Source organism: Rutidosis leptorrhynchoides, unplaced genomic scaffold, assembly GCF_046630445.1.
Source record: "Rutidosis leptorrhynchoides isolate AG116_Rl617_1_P2 unplaced genomic scaffold, CSIRO_AGI_Rlap_v1 contig55, whole genome shotgun sequence".
Taxonomy (NCBI): domain Eukaryota; kingdom Viridiplantae; phylum Streptophyta; class Magnoliopsida; order Asterales; family Asteraceae; genus Rutidosis; species Rutidosis leptorrhynchoides.
This window is the reverse complement of record NW_027266774.1, coordinates 1-27,077: the sequence shown is the minus strand read 5'-3', so window position 1 is coordinate 27,077 and position 27,077 is coordinate 1. Positions and strand designations below refer to the sequence as shown.

General features: G+C 36.8%; 5 protein-coding genes and 1 non-coding gene across 6 annotated transcripts; 4 read left to right on the top strand and 2 right to left on the bottom strand.

The window, feature by feature from the left end:
- Positions 1 to 2,896: 2,896 nt before the first annotated feature.
- On the bottom strand, positions 2,897 to 5,392 carry LOC139884423 (protein SUPPRESSOR OF FRI 4-like). The gene is made up of 7 exons (XM_071868459.1): positions 5,199 to 5,392; positions 5,001 to 5,101; positions 4,679 to 4,805; positions 4,128 to 4,465; positions 3,790 to 3,944; positions 3,630 to 3,683; positions 2,897 to 2,968 (listed from the first exon to the last, which is right to left on the bottom strand). Exons 1-7 carry the CDS (start codon positions 5,390 to 5,392, stop codon positions 2,897 to 2,899), a joined length of 1,041 nt encoding a protein of 346 aa, XP_071724560.1.
- A 384-nt stretch (positions 5,393 to 5,776) lies between these two features.
- On the top strand, positions 5,777 to 7,069 carry LOC139884422 (succinate dehydrogenase [ubiquinone] iron-sulfur subunit 2, mitochondrial-like). The gene is made up of 2 exons (XM_071868458.1): positions 5,777 to 6,426; positions 6,892 to 7,069. The coding sequence occupies exons 1-2, from the start codon at positions 5,777 to 5,779 to the stop codon at positions 7,067 to 7,069; spliced, it is 828 nt and encodes a 275-aa protein (XP_071724559.1).
- Positions 7,070 to 7,845: 776 nt separating this feature from the next.
- Positions 7,846 to 12,868, bottom strand: LOC139884420 (copper-transporting ATPase RAN1-like). Its single transcript, XM_071868456.1, is given in 11 exon segments — positions 7,846 to 8,322; positions 8,410 to 8,667; positions 8,760 to 8,951; positions 9,095 to 9,437; positions 9,545 to 9,603; positions 9,700 to 10,025; positions 10,111 to 10,540; positions 10,886 to 11,220; positions 11,223 to 11,481; positions 11,483 to 11,500; positions 12,521 to 12,868. Coding segments are annotated over 11 exon segments (3,045 nt in total).
- A 2,887-nt stretch (positions 12,869 to 15,755) lies between these two features.
- Positions 15,756 to 15,839, top strand: TRNAL-CAA (transfer RNA leucine (anticodon CAA)). The gene has a single exon. It is a non-coding gene; the product is annotated as a tRNA-Leu (tRNA).
- Positions 15,840 to 16,374: 535 nt separating this feature from the next.
- Positions 16,375 to 18,541, top strand: LOC139884409 (protein OSB4, chloroplastic-like). Its single transcript, XM_071868447.1, has 7 exons — positions 16,375 to 16,775; positions 16,898 to 17,051; positions 17,248 to 17,344; positions 17,692 to 17,817; positions 17,970 to 18,056; positions 18,235 to 18,299; positions 18,389 to 18,541. The coding sequence occupies exons 1-7, from the start codon at positions 16,375 to 16,377 to the stop codon at positions 18,539 to 18,541; spliced, it is 1,083 nt and encodes a 360-aa protein (XP_071724548.1).
- A 6,505-nt stretch (positions 18,542 to 25,046) lies between these two features.
- On the top strand, positions 25,047 to 27,048 carry LOC139884421 (choline-phosphate cytidylyltransferase 2-like; the record flags this gene model as incomplete). Its single annotated transcript, XM_071868457.1, is given in 8 exon segments — positions 25,047 to 25,180; positions 25,429 to 25,490; positions 25,493 to 25,541; positions 25,837 to 25,935; positions 26,159 to 26,201; positions 26,333 to 26,488; positions 26,593 to 26,661; positions 26,938 to 27,048. Coding segments are annotated over 8 exon segments (723 nt in total), but the record flags the coding sequence as incomplete, so codon positions are not given.
- Between the last annotated feature and the right edge of the window lie 29 nt (positions 27,049 to 27,077).

Here is a 27,077-nt window from a genome sequence, read left to right as displayed (position 1 = left end):
TGCTTATTCACTCCAGTAGTTGCAACCATTTATACAAACAGAATATATATGCGTTCTTTCTCAGAAGCTACTACGTAGTGTTATGATCATTTCAGTTTTTACTAATATATAGTATGCGTACTCGTTATCGAAAATAATTATAATACGACCGTTACTTTGAGTGCAAGCGACGACTCTCTCTGTCAGTCAATACGAGTATAATAGTACAAAAGTCTTTTCTGGGGAAAAGAGGAAATAATGGATCGAACGATGTTCGTGCGACAACGTTCCACTCATCGTCAGTGATCGAGCGATCTCTTTGATTATCGACTGGCGTTGAAGTTTTTTTTCCTTTTTTGAATCAGCTCAGATCCAGTAGCCCAGCCCAAATAAAATTGCGTTTGGTTCAAAAGCCCATTCAAATCAAATCAAGCCCGGATGATTCTTTCATGCTAGGACTGGATAAACATCCACCTTACTATACTACAATATTTACAACATATTCAATCTTTGAAGAAAATGTGTACACAGTCTTGACTGAGAATAAAAGAATGCATACTTGCCTTGCCTTCTAAGCTTCAAATACAAATGCTGCGTAGGGCATTGAATCAACTTACCCTATTTTAGAGCCATTTTTCCCCACAACGATCTTACTGGAGTGATCGAATGTTGCTCAATCCTGAGAGAACCATCACGTAACTCCTTGTAGTAGTCTATTTGCCGGTGTTCAATCGCCTAAGGAATTTCCTGAATGAATAACATTCATCATTCTCATTCAGAATGAGAGTATAACTTTTGACTAGGAATTAATGAAACATTCAGTACATATAAATGGAACATTTGAATTTCAGATCTCTACCTGATGGGAATGGTCAAGCAATCTTTCTCGAACAACTTCCGATGAAATGTTTTTCAAGACTTCAATCATTGTGAGCGGATGTTCATTCCAATGTCTTTTCACAGCCTAAGGGGAGATATGATGGAGTAAAGAGCTTTTGAACGGCCTTCAATAGTCACAAACTTTCCAAATCTAAATCAGATTAGAGCTCATGTTTTACAAATGCCACCCTAAAATACATGACAAGATAGGTGTAATATGAACATGCCTGCTCCATTAACTATTTTGAGAGATCTTTTACTTCACAGCCTTTGAGTCCAGAGAACATGAAAACGATACAAATGGACAAAACATGCTCGGACGCTACTGAACTTTCAAAATGAGAAAATCTGAACTTTCCTCGAAAACAGAATACCTTACCTTTCATACCCGGTAAGATCTTTAAATTGCTCTGCAACCTTCAATAAATTGTCCTTTTTCTCCACTAAATCAAACTTATTCATACATAATATGCGCTTTTTCTTTGAGTCTGCTTCTGCTCCCATTCGTTTAATCAATTTAATCACCCTCACATCAGGCACTATGAAGCAGAAACAATAATGGATCATCAATCGGTGATAGTATAATAAGAAAAACAAGCCATATTTTCCATCTCTGTGGAAAAATTCTAGAAAACGAATTGAATAGTAAACACATAATTGTAACAGCTCGATATGAAAGGAAACAGAAGAAATTGAAAGTTAAGAAGCAGAAGAGCTATATAAATTCAAATATAGGCAACAGATCACTGACCTGGTAATTAAGATGCCTATGTACATCGAAGGTAGCCATGAGCACGTCATACAGTTCGACCAAATTCCATGCACTTTCAACAGGAGCTATTACCGGCGCCCGGGCGCCGATTCTCATCTAAATCATCCTGATTGGCATCCTCTGAAACACTCAATCCTTTTTTCTTCGTCTTCTTGTTATTCTCTTTGGTTTCCGATTACGACTCTGTGTCAGAGCTCTCTCTCTCTCTCTCTCTCTGTGGAGGTGGAGGTGGAGGTGACGCCTGACGGGGACTGATATTTGTTGCAGCCTGCAAGCTATGGCGACTAAACCTAAAAAATAAAATCTAAAACAGAACTCGGGCAATTCAATAAGTTTGTCACTCAGTTAGCCCATTTGACCATTCTAATTAACTCGGTAAACGAGTCGGGTGGATTACCCAAATCTACATGCCCCACTCGGGATGATGATCTAAATAAGGCTACAACTCGGTATAAAATCTCTAAACAAGCCTAAAGTCGGGATTCACTATACAACCTTGTAACTCGGAATGATTGAAACAAGCCTACAACTAGGAATTATTCATACAAGGCTATGAATCGGGAGGATATAGATAAGACTACAACTCGGGATAATATAAATAAGTCAACAACTCAGTATAGATTCTCTTAACAAGCCTACAAGTCGGGATGAACTAAACAACCCTGCAACTCGGAATGCGTTAAACTAGCTTACAACTCTGTATACTTTTCAAGCCTACAACTATTCGACAACTCGGAATCAATTTGACTCACCCGGATTCGTTCTGGCTCATCTGGGATCAAACGTCGATTGTCGTTATTTCGCAACGGTGATGGATACATGGTGGAGAAAAACCCGATTGTGACAAATGGAGGGTCACTGAGTTGACTTGGAGAGTTTGGTTATAGCATAATGATGTGTATTTTGTAAGACGGCGAGCCGGTGGTGTGGCTCCATTAATGGATTCCTATCCTTCGAAAAATGAAGCTAGGAAAAATGAAATTCCATCGGGTTACACTTGCCTAGCAGCAACTGCAAGAGTGCAACAGTGGATTCAAACCGCTTCATCAACGAAGACCAAAAATTTCACCAGTTAATTTAAATGTCGCAATATAAACTTTGGACACACGCTGAAGTTTTTTTGAATAAAACTCCTTTTGATACAAAATCTGAGTGTAAATTCATTACAAAATCTGGAACTACATCACAAGAAAATCTTTTTAGGAACAAGGAAGCATTCTTCGCTAGATGTGTATCAGCCTGCCTGGCAAGTTCCAACTGGTTAATCTAAAATGCCATCCGCCCAGCAAGTTTGCTTTCCAATATCCTTCTGTCTATGGCAGCATCAATGGAGCTCATCTGCAACAAAAGCCAAAAACGATATTATCAAACGATAACCAAGGCCGGCAGTTCCATAGTTTTCTTAAATTCGGTCCACTGTGAAAATCAAAACTTGCAAAAGAAGCTGACCTGGCCAAGTATGAACTCACTGTTTAAATAAATTGAATCGTGGGGAAAAATCTGTTGGATATCATCTTGTTCAATCCAACACCCCACATTTGGAATCAAAATGGGGAGAATGAATAAACAAAGTAAGTACATTTACTCCTAACTGGTAAAATTCTACATTTTAGATGCCATCGAGTCTCATGGCAAGGGTGTCAACATGTAATTACAGCGAAAGTAATGTAAAATACCTACTTGAACAGTTTGAAGCCCATACTCTCGCAGGCAATCCGCGGAAATCAGAGATTGGCAGTTTAAAAATGTGACAGCATACTCATCAATCAATGATTAGAAGAAGTAAAGAAAGGAAATGTGATCATGTGGCTCATTCTTCACTAGTTCTATTCTTTTCATGCAAAACGATAAATAAATGAACGCATAAAATACGTCTCTATGAATTTTTTTTTTTTTATTTATAAAAAAAGGGAAAAAAAGCATATCTAGAATATGTTACTAACCATCTGGTCAGATCCAAAAACCAAGCCCGAGTATTTAAAGGGTAGTTGTAACTTACCTGGCTAGATTCATCATGCACCTGATACTTTGGTAATGACATTCTCCTCTCCTCCTGCAAGTATGACCAATTAACCTTGAGTGAAAGTTTATGAACAATAGAAAATACTGAAGAAAAAGGAGCAAAGGGGAAGCAGAGTGGCAATGATTAGTATACTGACCATGCACATTGCCTCGTCATCCCAAACTAGGTACACCTCAGTCGCACCTGGCTGTGTAGTGGGAGCTTTGTTAGCAATTACAGGTGGTGGTCCAATTGAAGGACCGCCAGTATTTGGAGCAGATGCATAGGAATGTGAACTGAATGCTCCAGCGCCTACCATGAATATCAATGATCAGACAATTACCAGAATCATTATGCCCATACCAATTAATATAGTATTTAACTTATGCTTAACCCATTCACAAAGGAAACTCTTAAAAAGCAAAGTGGTAATGAGACTAATCAAACCTGGAACTCCAGGAGTATGGTAGATGTTTGCCATCGGATTGTTAGTGCCAGAAACTGCATCAACTGAACCTTTAACTTCTGTGAGTCCATTAGCCGAGATACTCAGTGAAGGCAATGCCGATGAAAAGGGTGTATTTTGAGGCGGTACACCGTTATTAACGACAGGAAATAGTGGCTGAGATACGGAAACAGCAGGCATGGATCCAGGAGGTGCTAATTGTGGGGTTTGGAGACCAGGAGCAGTAGCTGTCGGCATCAGAGGCCTTATACTTTGCAACGGAAAGAGTGGCTGTTGCGAGTATCCCAAATGAGCAGGAGGAACTGGAAGTGTTGGATGTTGTGGGTACCAAGGTTGGGGACGAGGAGGAACTGCCCAACCGCCGTAACTGTAACCAATAATTAAGACATTATATTAAGAATATGACCCAGGGACCCTATTTTGAATACCGAGCCCTTCAAAAGAAGTCTATGTAGACTATACTCCATACTGATAACCCAATAAAGCAAAGTAGCAAACAAAAAGAAAAAAGCAAAAAAATTTAACACCACATATGTACAAGAACTGTATCTTAAGATGCAAAAGTGGACAGAATACATACGCTGGTCGCATCATTCCGAGAGTCGGCTGAGGAGGATATCCACCCACAAATGGTCTTGGCATTACACCACCTCCAAGCAGAGTCTGGGGAATTTCCACTTTGGCTGCTTTCGATTGAGTCTCTTCATCTGCAAAAAAAGTCAATCATGTAAGTTCAGAAACCTCTGATAAACCAAAATCAATGGCTCAATGCTACAGCATAAAGACTGAAATAAAACTAACACCAACTCCAAGCAACGGGTACCATAAAACATAAAATTTGAGCCAAATGTGACAGTACAAGTAAATGAGCGAGTGAAAGTTTCGTGAAGTGTCTCACTCACCATCTTCTCCATAATGAGCAGCCCAGACGTCAGGGGGGATTCCTGTCATTCCATGAATATCAATATCAGTCGAGTCTCTTCCTGTTTTAGCATTGGGAACCCTGTATAAAAATAATCATTAGCAATGTCAATAAGAAAAGAGACGATTGATCATAAACAATAGCAATATCGATTATTTGAAGAGAGAAAAGAACATACTTGGTGACGTTCTCTTTGTGAACCTGTAAAACGTGAATGGCCATTCCTCCAGCGGTGGAGAGCTTCTTGTGACAGACATGGCACTTGAAGTGCTTTGCTTTCTGGTGCTGCACTAGGATTTTCTCGTCGTCGAATTCTCGATCGCAGTAATAGCACCAAACCTCCGACGCCGCTCTCTTCTTCTTCTTTCCCATCAGTCAAAAACAAACAATGATATTGAATTGCGAAAATTAGGGTTCTTTGCACTTTGTTGGTTGTCTCAATTCGGATCCAACCTGCAATAATCAAAATGGAATGAACCAAGGAAGGGAGGTTAACTTAATTTTCCCCAAATATTTTACCAATTTTATATTGGAGTGAGCGCTCCACGCTGCACCAATAACTAAATATCCATAATACCCCTATAACGGCCGAACCAACAAAGCATTTTTCTAAAGGCTATTTTAGTCATTTCAGTTGTTAATCCACATACATAAACACAAGCAGACTAACAAAACTCTAGCCTGTAATAATCATTATCAATCACATTCGAATTAAGAAAGACGCTTTTTTTTTCCTTCCATCTTCAGTTCACTAAAATGGCGACCGGGTTGATTCGACGATCCGGGTCGGGTTCACTTGCCATGTCCGTTTACTCACGTCTCCTTCTCTCCCGTCTCCAAGCCACAGTCGCAGCCGAGCCGAAGAAGGAAGCGAAGCCAAAGACGTTCCAAATCTATCGATGGAACCCCGACAATCCGTCGAAACCCCAGCTCCAAGATTACACGATCGATTTGAAGGAGTGTGGGCCCATGGTCCTGGACGCGCTAATCAAGATCAAGAACGAGATTGATCCGACATTGACGTTCCGGCGATCTTGCCGTGAAGGAATTTGCGGGTCTTGTGCAATGAACATCGACGGCTGCAATGGACTCGCTTGCCTCACGAAGATCCCATCAGGAAAAGATGAATCTACGATCACGCCATTGCCTCACATGTTCGTGATTAAGGATTTGGTTGTGGACATGACCAATTTTTATAACCAGTATAAGAGCATTGAGCCATGGTTGAAGAGGAAGAGTCCTCCACCGACGGCTGGAAAGGAGATTCCGCAGAGTAAGAAGGATCGTGCCAAGCTTGATGGGATGTACGAGTGTATTCTTTGTGCTTGTTGTAGTACTTCTTGCCCCAGTTACTGGTGGAATCCTGAATCTTATCTGGGTCCTGCTGCTTTGCTCCATGCCAATAGGTAAATATTACGTCCTATTCGATTTTCGCTGGCTTGATATGTGAATTTGTTGTGCTAATTGATCGTCTCTGGTGTGCAGATAATGTGGAACTGTTTAATTCCTTCTGTCGGAAATGGATTTGAAATTGCTTTTTACATTTTTGAAACCTTAGCTTGAACATTTGTGTTGGATTTAGACTTCATGTTCTCGTTTTTGTTTAGTGTTTGTGAAATCATAGCACGGAATACATGCGTGAACTTGAATGCATATTCCTTTAGACATGCCTTGATGTTGAAGTAAATTAGAGATTTTGGTGTTATAAAATTCAGGATCCATAATCAGCTTAACAGCTACCGGCTACCGCATAGAAGTTCTTCGAAACACTTGCAAAATGCCAAATTTCTGTATCCATGGCAATTGCAAAATGTGTGCATTTTTGTAGATAAATTGTATTCATTCAATTCTCTTCTTGCAATACTCCGCAGGTGGATTAGTGATAGCCGTGATGAATTTACCAAGGAGCGATTGGATGCAATAAATGATGAATTCAAACTATACCGTTGCCATACAATCTTGAACTGTGCACGTGCTTGCCCAAAGGGCTTGAACCCTGGAAAGCAGATCACGCATATCAAACAGCTCGAGCTTGCAGGAGCTGCTTAATATTTTTTTTTATTATTTTTTTTACAAGGAATGTTGATGTGTACTTGACGAGTTTCTTGAATATCATAGATGGACCAATAGCATCATTTTTATTTTATTTTTTGAGAAAATAATCCGTGCTCTATATCTACTTGTCGACCCATTTCCTATCTAAATTTGGGATAGATTTTGAATGTTTGGGGTCGATCTTCTAAATACAAATTTATGTAGTCCTTCTGGATCACAGATTATAACTTTTATTTTGTTTGTCAATTTGCCTTAGCTTGAAAAACTTGCAGCATACCAGATTCACCCCCAATGAGGTATTAAACTTAACAGCTTAGTTATCAACTATTGACACAGAGACAGTCCATCTTTGCAAGTTTTAACCTTTTTTTTTTTTAATCTTGAACTGTACTTGACCCTGTCTGATAAAGCTTTTAGTTCAACATCAAGATTCTGAACAATGTCCAAAGGCTCGTCTTGGCCACATGCCGTCAAACACCTCGATCAAGCAACTCCAATGGCTCGAATACTAGAGACATAGTTGAATAAAGATCCAATGGCTTGAATACTAGAAACATAGTTGAATAAAGATGATGAACTTACGGAATGATAGAACGGAGAGATACACTTATGTAAACTTGATTATGAAACAAATGGGAATATATTATACAAGAAGTACATATGTACATTGAACGGGGTGGAAATTTACACCCCCAACTCATTTGTGTATAAAAAATAAAACAGAAAATTAAGATGTTGACACAAAATTTTCGGATACTATGAAGGGTTGGTTAATCTACAGTTATTTGTAACAAGGTGGTGAGTCTGGGTCTTTTATATCTCCTTAGAAGCAAGGAAGAGCACACGACACTTACAGAAGATAGCGCCATGCATGCACCGGCCACCCACGGAGGCAACATAATCCCGAGCGAAGGGAAGAAAAACCCGGCAGCCACTGGGATAGCAATTACGTTGTAGACCATGGCAAATATATAATTCCATCGGATACGAGAGAAAGTCTTCCTCGACAGATCGATGGCTGTGATTACATCTTCCAAATTATTCCTCATCAATACATAATCAGCAGCTTCTATTGCAATATCTGTTCCTGCGCCAATTGCCATGCCGACATCGGCAGCAGCTAGTCCGGGTGAGTCATTGATGCCGTCACCCACCATGGCAACAATGCTTCCGTCTTTCTGAAATGAGCGGACGGCTTCGGCTTTTTCTGCCGGCATTACCTCTGCTCTCACATCGCGAATGCCGAGCTAGCCCCAAACAAAGAAATTTTAGCTTTGGATAAAATACAAACAAACAAACTCAAGATTTATTAGTAACAGACAGAAATTACAGACCTCATTAGCAACTGCCTGAGCAGTCCTTCTGTTATCTCCAGTGACCATCACTGGTGTGACATTCATTTTCTGAAGACCTTCTATGACCACTGCGGCTTCTCTTTTCAATGGGTCGGCAATCCCCATAACACCAATTATGTCATCATCCTGAGCAACAAGGATGCCAGTTTTTGCGCTTTCTTCCAGCTCTACAACAAACTTCTCTATATCTTCGGGAATTGTGATTCCACTTTCAGTCAGCAGCCTACGATTACCAACCTGTTTATGAAATAAACCCGCCAAATAAACAAAAGATCTCATTTCTGAAGCTGAAAGGGTTACAGAACCAAACTACATGCAACAAAACTTACCAATATTCGTTTCCTCTTTATAAAGCACTGGATACCCCTTCCTGGAAGAGCAGTGAAGTCAGCCACATCAAGCAACCATCCAGAAACCTCTTTCTCGCCTTGTGCATTTTTCTTTGGTGATGGCTGATCAAAGAAGTGGAAATGTCGAGCATAATCCAAAACTGCTTTTCCTAATGGGTGTTCACTGCTGGCCTGTAACACGGGAAAGGGGAAAATTTTACCTACCGATCTGTTTTTAGAGTATTATATAATCTAAAACGTAATAATATAAGTGAACAAGATAAGCTAGTGCTTGCTAGTGGCTTTTAGAGTTAAAAGAGTAGCAAAATCAGTACCTCTGCAGAAGCCACCAGAATAAGGAACTCCCCTCGATCCATTCCACCGAAAACATTTGCAGTTGTAACGGTGGCCTTTCCTTGGGTTAGGGTGCCTGTTTTATCAAATATCACATATTTGACTTTATGAGCCCGTTCCAGAGCATCCCCACCTTTTATCAGGACACCGTTGCTAGCCCCAACCCCAGTTGCAACCATGACAGCAGTTGGTGTAGCCAATCCAAGAGCACATGGACATGCAATCACAACTACCGAAATCGAAAACATCAGAGCGAAAACAAAGTAGTTCCCATTTTCTGGTAGCCATTCCTTTGGGTATGCACCAGCAATTCCACCAATATACCTATAGAAATCCAACAAACATACCACGATGAAATCAGGCTAGGAGATGATAAATTTTATTTATCCAATCTATTAATTGCCATGACTAACAAAATAGTGCCAACTTACCATCCAAGTAATGTCAACAATGACAAACATACAACGGTAGGAACAAAAATGCTTGCAGCCTGCATGTCAAGAAAGAATAAATAAATAAATAAATCAGAATATAGATAACTGACATGTAAGCATTATGAAAGTTAAATTGTATATAATTTACTCACAAAATCAGCGAATTTCTGAATTGGAGCTTTAGACATCTGGGCCGTCTCAACCAAACTAATTATCTGGCTCAAAACAGCATCAGAACCTACTTTTGTGGCCTGAATGTGAAGGGCGCCATGTAAATTTATTGTACCTCCAATAACAAGTGAATCAGCCTCTTTCAAAACAGGAATGGATTCACCTGTTACCATGCTCTCATTAACATAACTTGAGCCCCATACAACCACGCCATCAGCAGGAAGCTTTGCTCCAGGAATAACTTTTAATGTGTCCCCAGCATGAATTAGCAGTGCATCTATTTCTTTTTCAACGATAACCTTCCCGCCTAGAAAATCATAATTGGAGCATCATCAAAGAAATTAACGCATTAACATAAGATGAGAAAGACCAGAGTGAGTTGGTAATTTTACCTTTGTCTTTGATGACCAAGATTGCCGTTGCTGGAGCAAGTTCAACTAATTTCTTGATGGCATCAGATGTTTTTCCCTTTGCAAGACACTCCAAATACTTCCCCAGTAATACAAATGTTATAAGCATAGCACTTGTTTCAAAGTATGTAGGAGACCAAAACCCAGTGACTGCACCATATAATAATGCACATACTGAGTAAAAATACGATGCTGAAGTTCCCAAGGCAACCAAAACATCCATGTTACTTGAGCAATTTCGAAGAGCTCTGCCAGCTCCAACATAGAAACGTTTTCCAATAACAAATTGAACAACACTCACCAATGCCCATTTCAACCAATCACCCATCAAGAAAGGCCCACAACGCCATAGTAGGAGGGAATACAAGAGTGGTATCCGAGGGCAAACTACTTGTATGAAGAAGACAGGAATCTGGACCAATTCAATTAAGTAAGAGGAGGAACCAAAAAAGAGAGACTGAAGATTGTTGTAGAGAGACTTAGATAAGTAGAAAAGCAGTAATTTATTTGTATTGTAATTGTAGTAAAATTCTCAAGGAGTTGGTTACTTATGATTCTGTCTGTCTTAAATGTTATATAAGCACAAGAAAAGAAAATGGCATGCCATGCTTCAAAGAAAATTTTTCAAGACATTTTTTGTGCGTTGAAAAGAAAGAAGTGGGGCACACACAAGAAAGAAAATACGAAAAGGCGAAAAAAGCAATTAATCCCAAAAGCATATTCTGATATGAACGAGGAGGAGAGAGAGACTACTCACACTTAAAGAAAGACTAGAAGTGAATAGACGGAACATACTTGAGCTTTCTTCAGTATCTTTAGAAGTCATTCTAGAATACTGGTTCATAACATGTGTCTTGAACTTTCCTTCGCCTCTTTTTTCAATCTCATCAACCAATGATCTGGAAATGAGAACTTCTGGATCAAAAAGAATATCCAACTTCCCTGATACTCGGTCCAAACAAAATTGCCTCACCCCATTTATGTTGCTAAGTATTCCTTCAAGAAGCAAAGCATCCATTTCGCTATATATCCCAGATACCCCCAAGAAAATTTTGTCTTGCTGACTGCTCTGTACAAGTGAAGCTTCAAACCAGCATCTTCAATTGCAGTGACTATGTCATCTTTACTAGTCACTGTAGGATAATATTCTACTTCTCCTAATGAAGTAGCCAATGCAACTACTGCCCTTTTGACACCAGGAAGGTCTTTTAAGATACCCTCAACCGAATTCACGCATGCTGCACATGTCATACCCCCTATTGAAAACTGGCCTACTAGAGTTTCATTTGATTTTGTTCCTCGCATACTGGGTTCTCCAAGAACTTCTGCATCAAATCCTGCATCTTCAATTGCATTCTTTGATATCCTCTTCCTGTGATTCAAAATAGTCGTAAGGACCCTAGAAGATATGAAAATTGCCAATCTTTCACACTAGAGAATAAAGTGTATTATGATTGCAAAAGTATTTGTAAAACAGAAAGTGAAGTGAACAATTACAACAAAAGACCTCATCCACCAAATTCAACACACACAACTGAAACTTTTCACCGCCATTCCTGAGCTGAACTAACTGAAATTTCTCTCTTTTATGGATAAACTTTTGAGGTTATGATCCTAAACATTATGAACTAGTAATTATTAATTAGAGTAAAAACATCAGAATGAAAGAGAATATCAATGAATCAAATCCACATCACTACATCAGCAATATTGGAAAAGGAGCACACAGCACTAATGAATAACTTTACCCTAATACTGATCATTGTTAACTTCATGAGCAGACCAAAACCAACAGTAATCCAATAAAGGCTTTTTCAACTTGATAGAGTACACCCATAATCATAGAATCCACACTAACAGGCATAACACATGATAATTTTATTTTAACCTTACTCAAGACCATGATTATTTGCCAACAACTATGCAAAGCATCTCATTATTAATAGGAATTGCGGAATCACTAGCTCAAAATACCAAGAAAACCCACACAGCCATGATGAATCTAGAGTGTGAAACCCACAATTAAAGAAGTAAATTCTAAATATTCGGACTCAGCTATAAAAAGCTGAAACAATGTAGATTACAACCCAGAATAAAAAAAAACAATGTCTTATGAATATGATATATTTGCACACAAAGTAGCTCATTGTAAGCGGAAATGATTAATACTTGGAAGACCAGAGGCCGACACCATCAATGACCATGGATCACGATACAGATTCTCAATCGCACCCAAACGAGAAGAAGAAACAAAATAAACACAATGCTCAACTAGAACGCAATAGCAATTCATTTGTCAACCCAACAAAAGATTAATGGAAATAAGAGGGAAAAACTGATCAAGGCCACAACATGATCGACAAAAACCAAAATTAGGCCAGAAGGTACCAACCTTGAGTAGAGTAGGATCAAAAACGACATCAGCTCGGTTCTGTAACAGAGCAACAGAGGCCTTTAGAACACCATTTTTGCTCCTAAGAGCTCCTTCAACGGAATTCGAACAAGCAGCACACGTCATTCCTGTGACTCTGACCTGAATTTTCCTCAAACCGTTCATATTCAAGTCATCAAGCTCAACTCTGTATGAATGATCATCATCATCATCGTAATCATTTCTATCTTGATGAGACAAAAGAGCAACATCTTCCATGTTGTCGGAATCGTCTTCGTCGGCGGCGAGGGGTTTTCGACCACTGGCGGACAACTTGGTCAGCTGCAGGTCACGGATACCCGGCGCCATTTTGGGTGTGATGGAAGCTTCAAATCAAAAGAGAAATGTATTATCGTTAGTATCTCTTTAGTTCTAATTTTAAATACATTTTATAAAGGGAGGTTTGAGTGTTTGAGAGAGAGGGAGATCAATGGAGATGGTGGAGGAGACAACGATTTTGCAACCAGAGAGGGTGGCGGTGGAGGTTGTTGAATGACTATTTTGTCCTTATTATTTAGGGGTATTGTAAATGAATACTGTGTCGTTTTGTACTTTCTTTGGAAACTCCGGCCGCTGGTACTTTTTGATGTACTACATTCATTATAGTACAGGCCACCATGGCATGTAGGGCCCGTTTATCCTGTCCAATAATTATTTTTTAAATACCTCCTATCCAATATGATGAGTGCTAATTGAAATAAAATATGTACTGTAATTCGAAAAAAAAAAATACAAGTAGATAAAATTTGGTCACGGAAAATGATATTAATATTATGTTATTTTAAAAATGATATAATGAAATCATTCATCTAAAATTACGAAATTTCTGAATATTTTCTGGGTATACTACTGGCCTTTTTATTTTAGGAGTATAAATAAAATAAAATAAAGTAAAGTAAAGGGAAATGGATGCGTATAAGCTACCTTTATGGTTTTGGAGTAAAGGCTATTGGAAATGTGACACTCTATCCACTATATATCAAAAATTGATAAAATGCCAAAAAAGTTTTGGTAAAAAAGAAATAGCTAAAAGGCAAATTGAAAAAGAGAGAACATTAAACTTTTTTTTTAAGTAATTCGATTTTATTAATTTAGATCGATAAAGTCTATAATAACAAATTAATTTGGATTAATAAATTGTTGACTTTTTATAATTACAAATCGAAATTAATATTTTACATTGAACTGAAATACAAAAATTATCTTTCATTTTTCTTTTTATAATAACTATCTTCCCTTCTAGGGATATTGGCAATTAAACCAACTCGCATGTGCTTCATCTTGTATGATATATAAGTATACCATGTCCACTTTTTTATTGGAGTCGGTCTAAAAATCATTTTGCTATAGCATACTAGAAAAGTAGGATGCATTGTTTTTTTTTAATTTAATTTTTTAGTACAATTTATCCATAAATTTTCGATATTCATTTTTAGGACTCGAACCATTAATCTCGTAAAAAAATAAATGTTGAACTGTTTAGATCAGGACATTACCATCCTGATTGACAATAGATGCGATTTAAATAAAGATACTTACGGATAGATTATAATGTTGGCATTTAATCTAAGAATAAGTGTTGTCTTTAGATAAAAATTTTTCAAAATAAATTGGGGAAAAAAATCTTTTCATTTTTTTATTTCATTTATACTTTAGATTGCAATTATTATTCGTCACATACATTATCCGATCTTGTTCCACCAAAAGAGTACATTGCAGTCCCAAGCACTAGATATTGACATTCCTAAAATCCACTTAATACATAGATGAGGAAATAGACAAATATGATTTACGTAATTTCCAAATCCCTCCACCCAACTCAACCAAACCAGCTTTCATGGTAAACAACCAATTGTGGACTTATTTGGAATACTATCGACTTAAGTACATTTTTTTTTTTAAGTGAAAAGGTTTATTAAATTTAATCATGTATGGAGTACAATATATATTGTTTTATTTTTGCTTTCTTCTATACAATTTCTATGTTCGGATTACTCTCACAGACTCACAGTACATAATGGATATCATATATGTTTTACTTTAGAAAAATACATGAGAGTCGGTTAGGGAGCAACCAAATAATAAGAATTGACTGACAACAACATTTTTTTTTTCAGTTCAAAACAAACTTACACAGACAAGAGGAAAGCTTTCCAACTAAATTCCTTGAAATTAAAGCAAACGGAAAAATGCATGTACATGTCTCTAACACCGGCTCCAATGTAAATTTCTTGCAAGTTTGTTATATGACATATAAAAAATAAAAAAAATTTATATATATTGAAATAAATTGGAAGAATTTTTTATTTTTCAAATGATTACAAGTGAGTTTTTTATATGCTATTTTATTTTATTGGTCAATTCATTATCTCTCATATATTTATTTATTTTTAAATAATATTGTTAACTTTAAATAAATAATTTGTTATATTAAAAAGATATAAGAAATCCTATTGAATATTAATGCATTGGAATATATGGGTTTTTTAGTTGATGAGTTTCTTGATCCTTTCTCTTCCTACTTAGATTTCGTCAATATGGCAGAAAAAAAATCGTTAAAAAGCTCTATTAAAAAACTTGTATTGAATGTTCACGATATCTTTTAAACATGTTCCCTCTTATTTTTTATCAAAAAAAATATTCTCTCTTATTCTAAACACGCATGATGAACACACCTTAAGGAATGAGAAGTACGTGAATCGATTTAAAATCCAATATTAAAGTACTCCTAATTAATCTACATATATTTCCTAAGATTTTTTTGAATGCAAGAGAAAATTTAAAAAAAAAAATGATGTCAAAATCAAAGGGTTTGGCTTTCCTTGCGTTGAAGGGCAAATTAAGCAATGTAGCAGGTGATCATTTTATGGTTGAGGTCGATGGTTTGGTGTTATGTCTAACTGAACCAACTTTTCTTTGTTTATGAGAAGCATTTTTTTTGATAAACATATGGGAGCTTTTCATTACTAAGGAAGATTGGCACCATCATACATATAGATAGAGGGTAGAAATCTTCCATGCTATCATTCGTTCGAAAAATCGCAATCGAATGAGCGAGGCAATTACTGTACATAAATAATCAAAAGTGCAGAGTTAAAGTTTGTAACAAAAGACTTTAAATTATCAGTGGAGGACGAAATACTAGAACTAATAAATTTGGCTATAAATTTAAGTTCATTGTTAATAAAGAACAAAAGTCAGGATGGCCGAGTGGTCTAAGGCGCCAGACTCAAGTTCTGGTCCTCGTGAGAGGGCGTGGGTTCAAATCCCACTTCTGACATTTCTTATTTTTTCTTGCATTGTTCATTTCGATTCAACTTTTGGAAATAGTGAATAAACAGGGCCCAATATAAAAGCAGTAAGCCCATATGAAGCCATGCGTATGAACTTTGACTATGAAGCTCCCCTCAACTCAACTGTACCCAAACAAACTGTTCGAATTACACCGAGAAAACAAAGTTAAAAAACAAAACTTTTTGAAATTTGTTAAACCCTAAACCCTGCAAACTTCTCAGCTGCTTTTGAATCAAAAACCAATTTGGGGTCCGACGATCGTTTCACCTGGTAAGTCGGTCTGTGTTTTGAGCTCATTTTTATGAAAGAATTAAGTTTTACCTTTCTGTTGTTAAATTTCATTTTGTATATTAGACTGAGTTTCTAAGTTGATGCTGGTGGTATAGCTAGATTGTGAAGAAGCACGATATTATACTGATTATGCAAACAGAAACGTAATTTCCTTGAAAAGGTTCTTGATTTTATTAATTTCATTTATTTGTTTCTTCAGTGTTCTTCAGTGTATCGAAAGAGGTTCCAGAATGAATCCAATTTGTCGTGCACTGATGCAGATTGCATCTTCACAGCCAACAAGGGAACTGATGTTGGTGTTACGTTTGTCTTGTGTTTCTCAGCCGTATTCCACTGCTTCAAATCAGAAATCGACTAGGACAGCCAGAGTGAGCACCACGAAGAAAGTTCCTGAGGAAACTTCACAAATGTCGACAGAAGCACCACCGCCGCCGTCACAATCGTTGAATGTCGCAACGGATCATCAATGTGTGAGACCTACTGAGATTCCGTACCAGGCAAAGGTTGCTAATTCAGTTAACCTTATTGGGTATGTTCAAATGCCAATAAAGTCTGAGATTGCTGATGATGGAAAGTTTTGGGCTGGAACCATCATCAGCCAGGATGCTACTTCTGATTCTCCCCCTCTCTGGTGTGTATTCTATTGTTTGTGGTGAAATGATTTAATTTCCAAACTTTATAGTGAGTTAGCCTTTCCATGCATTGGTTTTGTTTGTCCCCATGTTTATTTAAGTCACTTCTTGTGTTTTCAAGGATCCCAGTACTTTTCGAAGGTGATTTGGGTCGACGTGCCTTTTTCCATCTTAAAGAAAATGATCGTGTTTATGTGACTGGGAAATTGGCTGCTGTACACGAGGACCCGCCACCTTTCAATAAAAGTCTTGGTCAAGCCAATGTCCATGTCCAGGTAAAAACTTCATGAATAAAGAATTTATTTTGGAGAATTATCTTAATTGAAATGAAGCTTTTGTTGGAGATAGAAAGAGCTGTTCGAGAACACATTGTTATTATGAGCCTAGTTTTCTTTTTCTTTTTTTTTCTGTTCTGGCTTTTAGAATTCATGCGTCTGTTTCAGTCTAACATCTGGGGATCAAATTTGTTAGGTTATGGCGGATAGTGTCAACTTTGTGGAATCATCTTCATGGAAGAAGGAAAATCCTGTAACTTTTGAACAGGAAGAAGGGATCTTGAAGCATTCCGGTAAAAAAGAAGAAGAAGGCTTTTAATGTTTCTCAACTTCACTTTTTTGTTTGTCACTTTCACTTTTCTGTTTGTCCACTTCACTTTGCTGTTGACATGGGTTTAGTACTTTAGTCCTAAAGAAAATTGAAGCAAAGAAGAATATAAAGTTGTTCATTATTTACTTAGCATGTAATGTAGTGGCTGTCATTGGTTTGATCATTAGACTATCTTGAAGAGCCATAATTGCTTTATGCTCTTACAGATAGTTTTCTCATTTACGAAAGCGCAGACTACTTCTTAAGTTCCACTGAAACATATTGTTTTTCTTGTTGCAAGCTTACCTCTTATCATCGATTTGCTATCAGTTTCAGCTACTGTGAAGAAAGATGGGAATGCAAATTCAGATATTTGGAGCGACGTCCTTGAGAATCCTAATATGTGGCGGGATTATCGTTCTGCTAAGCGCGATGGATCGGTGATCACTTATCCCGGTGAACTCTTCTATCTTCTTTTGACATTGCTGCTTATATTTCTGTTAATATTTTCCAGGTCAACCCAAAACACCCCAGATTTTAAGCACAAGGTTAAAGCTACTGCCCTTTGGCTTAACGGTGCACCACATTGGCTTTATCAAAACTTAAAGAGACTGAGGTTCCTCACATAGATACATCAAATGAGACAAAGGTGCTGAACAGTTTTGATAAATCCAAGCAAGCAAAGATGCAGAAAGGTGTGAACTAACTTTTATGCTTGTTAAGATATTTTGTTAAATTTTGTCCCATTTTGCATATTGGAGATAGGCCTAGTCTTGGTTGCATGTTGTGCCTTTTGTTTTACAGATTCCTCCAAGTTTCCTAACGATTAGGTTTGATTAGTTTAGCTCTGTTTTTGCTCTGATTACTGATTAGGCAAGGAATTATGGAAAGACGTGATAGACAATCCAGGAAAATGGTGGGACAATAGACTCGACAAGGTAAATCCGTTCTCTCTCTCTCTCTCTCTGGCTCTCGTTGATGGCAGAGTCACACAAATCTTGATGTCTTGTACTTCTGTAATTTGTAGATGAGTCCGAAATACCCCGACTTCAAGCACAAAGATTCTGGTGAAGGTCTATGGCTAGACAGTTGTCCAGAGTGGATAAAATCAAAGTTGCCTGCCCCTGCCCCAAAACGTAAAGACACAACATTCGGCAAGCAGGATACGTTGCTCTCTTGAGCCATTCATGATTTTCATTTCCTTAGTAAATCAGGTTTTCTCGATCCATGTATGTATATGTTGGTTGATTCTGGTCTTTTTACATGTACTAAAGTTACAATGTCCTACAACACTTATGAATGTTTCGATGGAATTCTATTGACCTTTTGGAAAGCATTCTTCAGGTTGAAAGAAATCATTTTTCTTATTATATATAGCGTTTACCAAATATTTACTGAGTTTTGAAAGAAACTAATCTCCCTTTCGAAAAAGAAAAGAAACTAATCTTATGAAAATGAAACAGACCAAGTTAATAGATCGCTACTAAAAGAACAAGATAATTAAGAAATCCGTCATGTTTTATCAGATATACTCTTTCTTCCTCATGATTTTCCGTTTACCTTGTAAATCTGACGTTTATCCGATACTAGTCATGTATATCCATTGATCGGTAATTTTGTCGATGTCACACCTAGTCGCACTCTCTAACCACCCTCGGCTGTTAACAATCTAGGCACACTCGTTAACCACCCTCGGTCGTTAACCTAGTCATACTCTCTCTTTTGAGAGAAACCTAGTCATACTCTCTAGCCACAGTCTGTCGTTAACTTCATCAATATGATACCTAGGTCACACTCTAGCCAATCATACGTTAGACATGCGACACTGGATCGGATGGAGTAAATATTAAAGCTTGAAATTTCGGACCCAATTAAAAATATTTTAACGTTTAGTGTCAAACTGAAACGTTTTCTAAACTACTTTTGTCAATATGTAATTATATAAAACTAACGTCTCTCTACTTCTTCTGCTTGCTTGACTTATCAATGTCAAAAGTAATCGTTTGGTTCTTGTTGAAAACGTTTCTGAACTGTTTTATCCCTATAAACATAAAGTTTATTTTTGATCTCAATATTTATGTTTTTTTAAACTCGTTAGTCCCTCGATCCTAACGGACGTTAATTTTTGTCGATTTAGCATTTAGAACCAATCATAACGTGACACGTGTCACGTGTGAAAAGGCGGCACCTAGACTTTGTTATTTCGGTTTAAGATATCCTTAACACAAATATTACAAAATCCAAACAAATCCTTACTCACTAACACTGGAACCCAAAATTATAAAACCCAATTAAAACTCCTCCACCTCTACAGTTCTAGACAATGGATCATTGCACAAAATGAACTCCCTTTCAACCTTCCATCCACAAACAAATTACACAAAAGAAAATTAATTATAATGAGTAACAAAAATCCAAATCAAATAAGTACCTTTTTGATTGAAGAATTTGAAAGCAAGGGACTAGATGGGGAGCTCGTAATACTAAAAATTAAACAGAAGGAATGTAAAAATGGGTTCAGATTTCGATTAGCGAAACATATATTTTGACTTCACAATCACTCTCATCTGGATTCGACGAAGACGATGATGACCGCACATAATAGAATCTCGAGTTCTCCCCACCGTGCGATGACGAAATCAACAGAGGTAACGACAACAACTTGTTCTTCAAATGCAAATTGCTCCGATTGAAGATTTGAAGGAAAAAATTGCTTATTCTTCAAAGGTCATTCCTTGTTGAAGGAGAAATCGAAATCTCCATTTTCGGAACTTAAATCGAACAGAGGAGAGTGGGAGGTTTGTAAGAGAAGGAAGAAGATGATTAAAAAGGAGAAAGGAGAATGAAGATGGGCGGTTGTTGTCAGAGGAGGAGTGGCGGCGTTGAGGAGGGAAGAGAGTGACGAGTTGAACAGGCGGCAGTATAGGGTGGGAGAGAGGCGGCGATGAGCTGGGGTTTGAAGAGGGAGGCTCGGGGAGCTGAGAAAATAGAGTGACGGCGAGATGGTGGTCGTCAGAAGTGGGGCTGCTGAGAGACGGTGAAGAGTGACGAGAGGGGATGAGAAAGTAAGAAGCTGCGTGAAATGGAAAGAAAGAAATGTTAGGTATTTGTGTAATTTAAGTTTTAATTAGGATTAATTAAAATTAAAGTTAGGTATTTGTTATTTCGATTTTTCCATTTCAAAGTGTTAGATGACTAAGGATTTGTTTGGTTTTTATAATATTTGTGTTTAGGGTATCTTAAACCGGAATAATAAAGTCTAGATGGCGCTTTTTTACATATAAGTGACACATGTCACGCTATGATTGCTGTAAGTGCCAAATCGGCAAAAATTAATGTCCGTTAGAGTCGAAGGACTAACCAATTTAAAAAGCGTAAACATTGGGACCAAAAAGTGAACTTTATGTTTGGAGGGACGAAACAGTTCAGAAACGTTTGAAACAGAGACCGCACGGTTACTTTTGCCACTCATCAACTCCCAGTATTAGGAAAGTTATAGTCCAGTCCTTCTAGTATAGAACCGCCTCTATTGTGGTCCTTATACTTTCATTACATTTGTTTACATTCTTGTACTATGTCTATAAATATGCATGTAATATGTACTGATTTTATTCACTCCAATAATACAAATCAGCTGTTTAGTAGTCTAATACTCTTAGTCTCTCTAAAATTCATAATCTCTTTCTCTTCACTCAAAATCATTTATTTCACTCTCTGATCCTCCAATTTCAGTTAAAGATGAAATCCCTAAATTAATTTCCCCCTCTTTAACGTTAGCGGTACCGTTGATCGTCTCGTTGCGCTTCCCTTACCAGATACGCCGCCGGTAATCTTTCAATAACACTGGCTTAGGTTGACGAACTAAAAGACGGCGTTTCTCTCTCTGACAAGGTTAGTTTATGTAAAGCGTTTTCTTTCTTTGTGATTAATTAATTAATGTGAAATTTGCATCTAGCATTACTCTATTTTTGAGGTTTGACTCCATTTTACAGCCAAAGAAGCATGAGAAAGACGAAAGCTTTACGGTCTAATGATGATGATGAGTTGGACAGGATGAGCAACTTACCAGATGCCATTCTCCTTCATATCCTCAGTTATGTGGACATCAAACTCGTAGTTCAGACTACCGTTTTGTCGAAAAGATTTCGAAATTTATGGACATTTCTTCCTGCCTTCAACGTATTCCTGAATCATTTGCCGATACATCTTCTTTAGAAAAATTTATAGATAAATTCCTAGCACGCCATAAGGCTTCTACTGTCCACACCTTGAATATTCAGTTCTTGCATTGCTTTAATACCTGTGATCCTGAGAGTGAATCTGTTTGTAAGTGGTGTGCCAATGCCGTGCGGCTTATTGCTTCTGAGCTAGTAGACCATGTAATCAATTGCAAAGTCCAATATATTGGCTATTATGTTTATGGTCAAGCTTATAACATTCCCTTTGTCAGAGCAAGTGATTCTCTACTCACTCTCAAGGTTTCTAATGCTGAGATCGATTCTCCGTTCGTCCTCCCCTCTCTTAAGACTTTGATCTTCCACTATGTTCATATGTATATGGAGGATGAGGGGGAACAGGATAATCCTCTCTTCAACTTTTTATTAGGTTGCGGCCTCGGTCTAGAACATCTTGAATTACGCGACTGTTCACAGGTAGGAGAAGATGCCTATGACCTTTACCGGCTTGAAATATTCAACTGTGGCTTTCAAAATGCATCCACATCTCCAAAATTCTCTTTTTTGACGACATTGATACTTGAAGACATTAATTTTAGCCAGGATAGGGATGAGAGCCTGGACAGGCATGCAAATCTTCCCATTGATTTGTTCTCATGCTTTGAGAATCTACAAAACCTGGAAATCAGCGAGTGTTCTTTTGATTTGTATGGTGATCTTATTTATATCTTGTCCTCATCTAGTAAACTTAAAGTTGTCAAACGTGTCGGTGTTACACCCTTCTGAATCATGGAGAGTGGTAATATTAAAGTTGATCACCGTTTCTGCTCCAAGACTCGCATCTTTCAAGTTAGTGACTATGGAGAAATTCTGTCTTCGAAATCAGAATGTGGTCTTTCAGAATTCGAAAAGCCTTCAGAATGTTCATATTGGCTTGAGGAATAAATTCTTAGTTCCAGAATCTTGCACGTCAATTGTCAATCTTTTCAAAGGGTTGAGCAGTGCAAAATCACTTCGACTCACATCTTACACAATTAAGGTATGTCGTATACACATTCAGTTCTGTCATCATCTTAAATTCTTATATGTATTTTTACGTCGTATGACACGTTTTTTGCTTATTTCGGTTGTTCATTTCAACAGGTTCTATCTCATTTTAGCCATATATTAGAAAATGAAGCTTGTCCTTTTGACAAGCTGGAAGTTCTAAAAGTGCAAGTGAAGAGAAGTGAAGAAGCTAAAAGTTTGGAGATACCAATCCAAGTGAGGCGATATTTGCATGGTGGCTCTCCTAACGTGAAGACAATCGATTTTGAATTTGCATAGCAAGGGGATTGCAACGTTGATTGTGATTTTGAAGTTTATCTTAATTACCAAATGAATTTTCATTTTGTTGTTCAATGTCCTATTTATGTTATGTAACTACAGATGTTCTTTCTTGCTGGAAATTGTTCCAAGTCCTGCATTTCATTGTTTGTTTATTATCTTTAAGGAAATTTGGCTTATGATCTCTTTGTCGAAGTGTTTGGCCAAGCGTATAGTTGTTTCCTTATTCTCAATTTCAACATGATAAAGAACATTCTTAGCGACCATTGCCAGAAAAAACCTTACAGATAGAGACATAATACAGTTTGAAAGACAAAAGGATATTATTGATTTCATTTAAAGAAGAAGATGAATAGTACCTTGGATTGGAAGCTAACTACTGTAACTAAGCTAAATTATCTAGTTGTAATTTTATTTTTGTTAAGAGGTACGGTAATAAGGTGGCGTATGTTTTGGCACATCTTATTACTTACTATCGTTCTCTTTTAGTTACTTTTGATTATAATAATGTTTCGCTACATGTGGCACGATTTATCAATTTGGACGCTTTTCAAATTTAGTAAATGAACCATTTTGAATAGCAAAAGAAAATATGAACCACTTAGATAAACGGTTTCAGTAACCAGGGGAAGAGTCGGCTAGGAAATAATAATAGACCGTTTCTAGGTTTATTAATTTATTCCACCATTGTATGTTTTGTTAGGTTTAGCGTGTCTTCAATGCGAAAGTGACTTTCAGTTCTCTACCGTCAATTTTTTCCAGGAAAAAAAATTGATTCGCTGCCTTATCTAGAAATGACACGAGGATTTCGTATTTATTTTTATGATAAATACAGCAATTTCATTGATAAATTATCCAAGTTGGACATGACATGAGTACGTAATTGTTTTGGGTTAAAAACACAAAGCAATTGATAACTAAATCAAAGGGGACATGTGTTATACTCCCCCAATCCCGCAATATATTTTTTTTATACTTTTCATTTTTCTAAAATAAAAATGATTTTTATCATTGATTTAAATTAAAATATATTAATAAATTAAAAAAATATGTATTGAGTCATGAAGAGAATATATATGGATACAAATTAGGTAAAAAATATTTAGGTACGTTAAATGATTATGAGAATCTTAGGTTCAAGTTATTTTTCAGAAAATTTATAGAATTTATTACAGAAATTAAAAAAGTCAGGTACAATCACTTAGCTCTCAATTTATAGTATATAGCTATGTAGTGTAGGGATGGGGACGGGTCTCGTAACAACGAAACCGCAAAATTAAAAAAAATTAGATCGGGATTGAGAAGATTATTATTATATTCCCTCCATATTTAAATAAATAATATTTTGATTTTTTAAGTTTATTGAAAAATAAAAATATTAATTATTTGTATATTTAAATAATAATATTTAATTTAACTATCTTTCAAATAAGAATATAAAAAAATAAAAAAACAAGACAATTATCAAAATAATGAAGAGAATTCATAGTTAAAATAAATTTTGTAACATATTTAATAACAAAATGCTATTAATTATTGGAAGTGGGTTAAAATCATCCGAATCGTAGGAAAAATTTTAGTCTGTTTTCATTTTTCTATGAAATAAATTGGGTATAGATGAAACATTATTCATAACGTCTCGAATTTTCCGAGACTTCGTCCGGAAATCCCGAGCAAATTTCCTTTAAATTTCCGTCCTCCAGACGGGGACCACAACATATTAGAAATCCTAGTGCTTCAGAGGTATTTAGATGGATTATTTTGTCAATCGTGTACATCATGCCGATGAACCAAAAGAAAAATCCTCCCCGGCCGACAGGCGACAATTTCGGTTCAACACGCCGACGAACCAAATAATTATTCCGTACACTGTACAAATTATTAGGTGGAAATAGTTTTACTTTTCATATTTATTTATCTATCAAAATAGGTGGAAATAGTTGAATGGAAAAAGAATGACTAGCTGGCTCTATGCGAAATTAGTTGGGGGGCCATATTAGTCATTTTAATTAGTTTTTTAAAATTATTTATTTATTTATTTAACCTTAATACATTAGTATTAGTATTACCAGTCCTCGTGGCCTGGAGTCAGTATTAAAGCGGTCTCCTTCAACATAACACAGCACTGACTTTTGGGTTTTGGCTTCTTCTTTCTTATTCTTAGAGAGAGAAAGCTTTCTGGTAATGGCGTTAACGTTAACGGAGCCGACTGGCAACATACCGCCGGAAGAGAACCGTCCGGTTCGTGTTTATGCAGACGGAATTTATGATCTGTTTCACTATGGTCATGCCCGTTCTCTTGAACAAGCCAAGAAATCGTAATAACTATACTCCATTCAAGTTTCGGTTTGTTAATTTTCAGCTTCTTTTAACAATTACTCCAATTGGGTTTTCTAGTAATGGTGGTTTTGATTTCAGTTGAACAGTTTGAGCTAAAATTTCAAATGGGTTTCCTGTATTATCAGCTTCAGTACTTTCGATTTTCTGTATTTTGTTGGCGTAATTGAAATTTTTTGACTCCTTACTTACCAGTTTATGTCAACTATGTTGGCTTGGAATCATGTAGGTTTCCTAACACTTACCTTCTTGTTGGATGCTGCAATGATGAGACTACTCACAAGTTTAAGGGGAAACTGTTTTAACTGACCAAGAGCGCTACGAGAGTCTTCGTCACTGCAAGTTCGTATCTGTTCTAAACAAAATTTTACCCTGCTAAAATTCATCATGATTAGTATTTGATTGCACTTTGTCATCACGAGCTGTTGAAGTTGAAAACTTGTTGCTAATTAAGGTATTAGAACAGAGATTTGAGTGTTTCAGTGACTAACTTGTGGAAGAATCAAGGCTATGTTTATGTATGATTCTTAGTGTTGTCTGATTGTTGAAAGTAACATCACAACTATTTGCATTAGAATGAACAACAAGTTTAGATGCCAATGCAATGTATGAACTGTACTGTTTATATTTGATGCAGATGGGTGGATGAAGTTATTTCTGATGCTCCATGGGTGTTAACAAAGGAATTTCTCGACAAACACCAGATTGACTATGTGGCACACGATTCTCTCCGTAAGTTTAACCTGCCAAATATTCTAGTTTAGATCATGGTCAGGGAAATTCACATCTCAATAATTGTTTCCTAAAGAATCCTCTAAAATAATTGTTTGTGCTCTGGAATACATGCAAAGGAGATTTATTGACTTTTTGCTTCCTTTGGTTTATTAGTTTTATGTTTGTTGAATTTCTTTATTACATAATAAGTTAAATTTTTTCTCTTGTTTCTCCTGCTATGGTAGTTATGCTGATACCAGTGGAGCTGGAAATGATGTCTATGAATTTGTAAGTTTGTTTTCTTGGCCTGTTTTTTCTCCTTTTGTCGAAATAGTCCCATATTTAAGAAAATGGCTGGAGAGGCACGGATTGTAAATGTTGCTGAACTTGGTATATTTCTTGTTGGTCAATGATTACAGGTTAAGAAGATTGGAAAGTTCAAGGAAACAAAACGGACAGATGGGGTTTCTACCTCAGAACTTATAATGCGAATTATTAAAGACTACAACCAGTATGTATCCCGCAACTTGGATCGTGGATATACGAGGAAAGACCTGGGTATTAGCTATGTCAAGGCATGTTCTGTTTCATGATCTTCTGAAATGTTTGTTTGTGACCTAACACTTGAGCTGCTTCCTTTTAGACCTTGGATTTAAAAGTTTATTTACTCATTTATCAGGAAAAGCGGCTGAGAGTGGACATGGGACTTAAAAAGTTGCGGGAGGAAGTGAATAAACAGAAACAGAAGGTTTGCCTATTGCCATACTTATAAACTTGGCCGGAGTTGGAACATTATAAAGATAATACATAAATCAGCCCATGTATTTAATCAAATATTCGACATTGGTCCTTATATTTCCAAATGTCCAAAATTGGTCTTTGTTTTTCTACAACTTGGACCAATTTCAGACATTTTCAAACAAAATGACCAATATTGAATTTTTTGCTAAAACACATGGACTAATTGGTGTATTATATCCCTAAATGATTACTAATTATCTATACGTTGTTTATAACATTACAGATACAAATTGTGGCAAGAACTGCCTCTATGCAACGTGATGAGTGGGTTGAGAATGCTGATCGATGGGTTGCTGGATTTCTGGAAATGTTCGAAGAGCGTTTCCATAAAATGGTCAGATTTCTAACCATCAGTTTTAGTAT

Excerpts from the sequence above, each read along its gene's own strand:
- LOC139884423 (XM_071868459.1), bottom strand. The coding sequence starts at position 5,392 with ATGGGAAAGAAGAAGAAGAGAGCGGCGTCGGAGGTTTGGTGCTATTAC. Across the intron at positions 5,102-5,198 it reads CACAAAGAGAACGTCACCAA|GGTTCCCAATGCTAAAACAG; the intron begins GTATGTTCTTTT and ends ATTTTTATACAG. Across the intron at positions 3,945-4,127 it reads TTCAGTTGATGCAGTTTCTG|GCGCTGGAGCATTCAGTTCA; the intron begins GCACTAACAATC and ends TATTCATGGTAG.
- LOC139884422 (XM_071868458.1), top strand. The coding sequence starts at position 5,777 with ATGGCGACCGGGTTGATTCGACGATCCGGGTCGGGTTCACTTGCCATG. Across the intron at positions 6,427-6,891 it reads GCTTTGCTCCATGCCAATAG|GTGGATTAGTGATAGCCGTG; the intron begins GTAAATATTACG and ends AATACTCCGCAG.
- LOC139884409 (XM_071868447.1), top strand. The coding sequence starts at position 16,375 with ATGAATCCAATTTGTCGTGCACTGATGCAGATTGCATCTTCACAGCCA. Across the intron at positions 17,818-17,969 it reads ATCGGTGATCACTTATCCCG|AGACTGAGGTTCCTCACATA; the intron begins GTGAACTCTTCT and ends CAAAACTTAAAG. Across the intron at positions 18,300-18,388 it reads GGGACAATAGACTCGACAAG|ATGAGTCCGAAATACCCCGA; the intron begins GTAAATCCGTTC and ends TGTAATTTGTAG.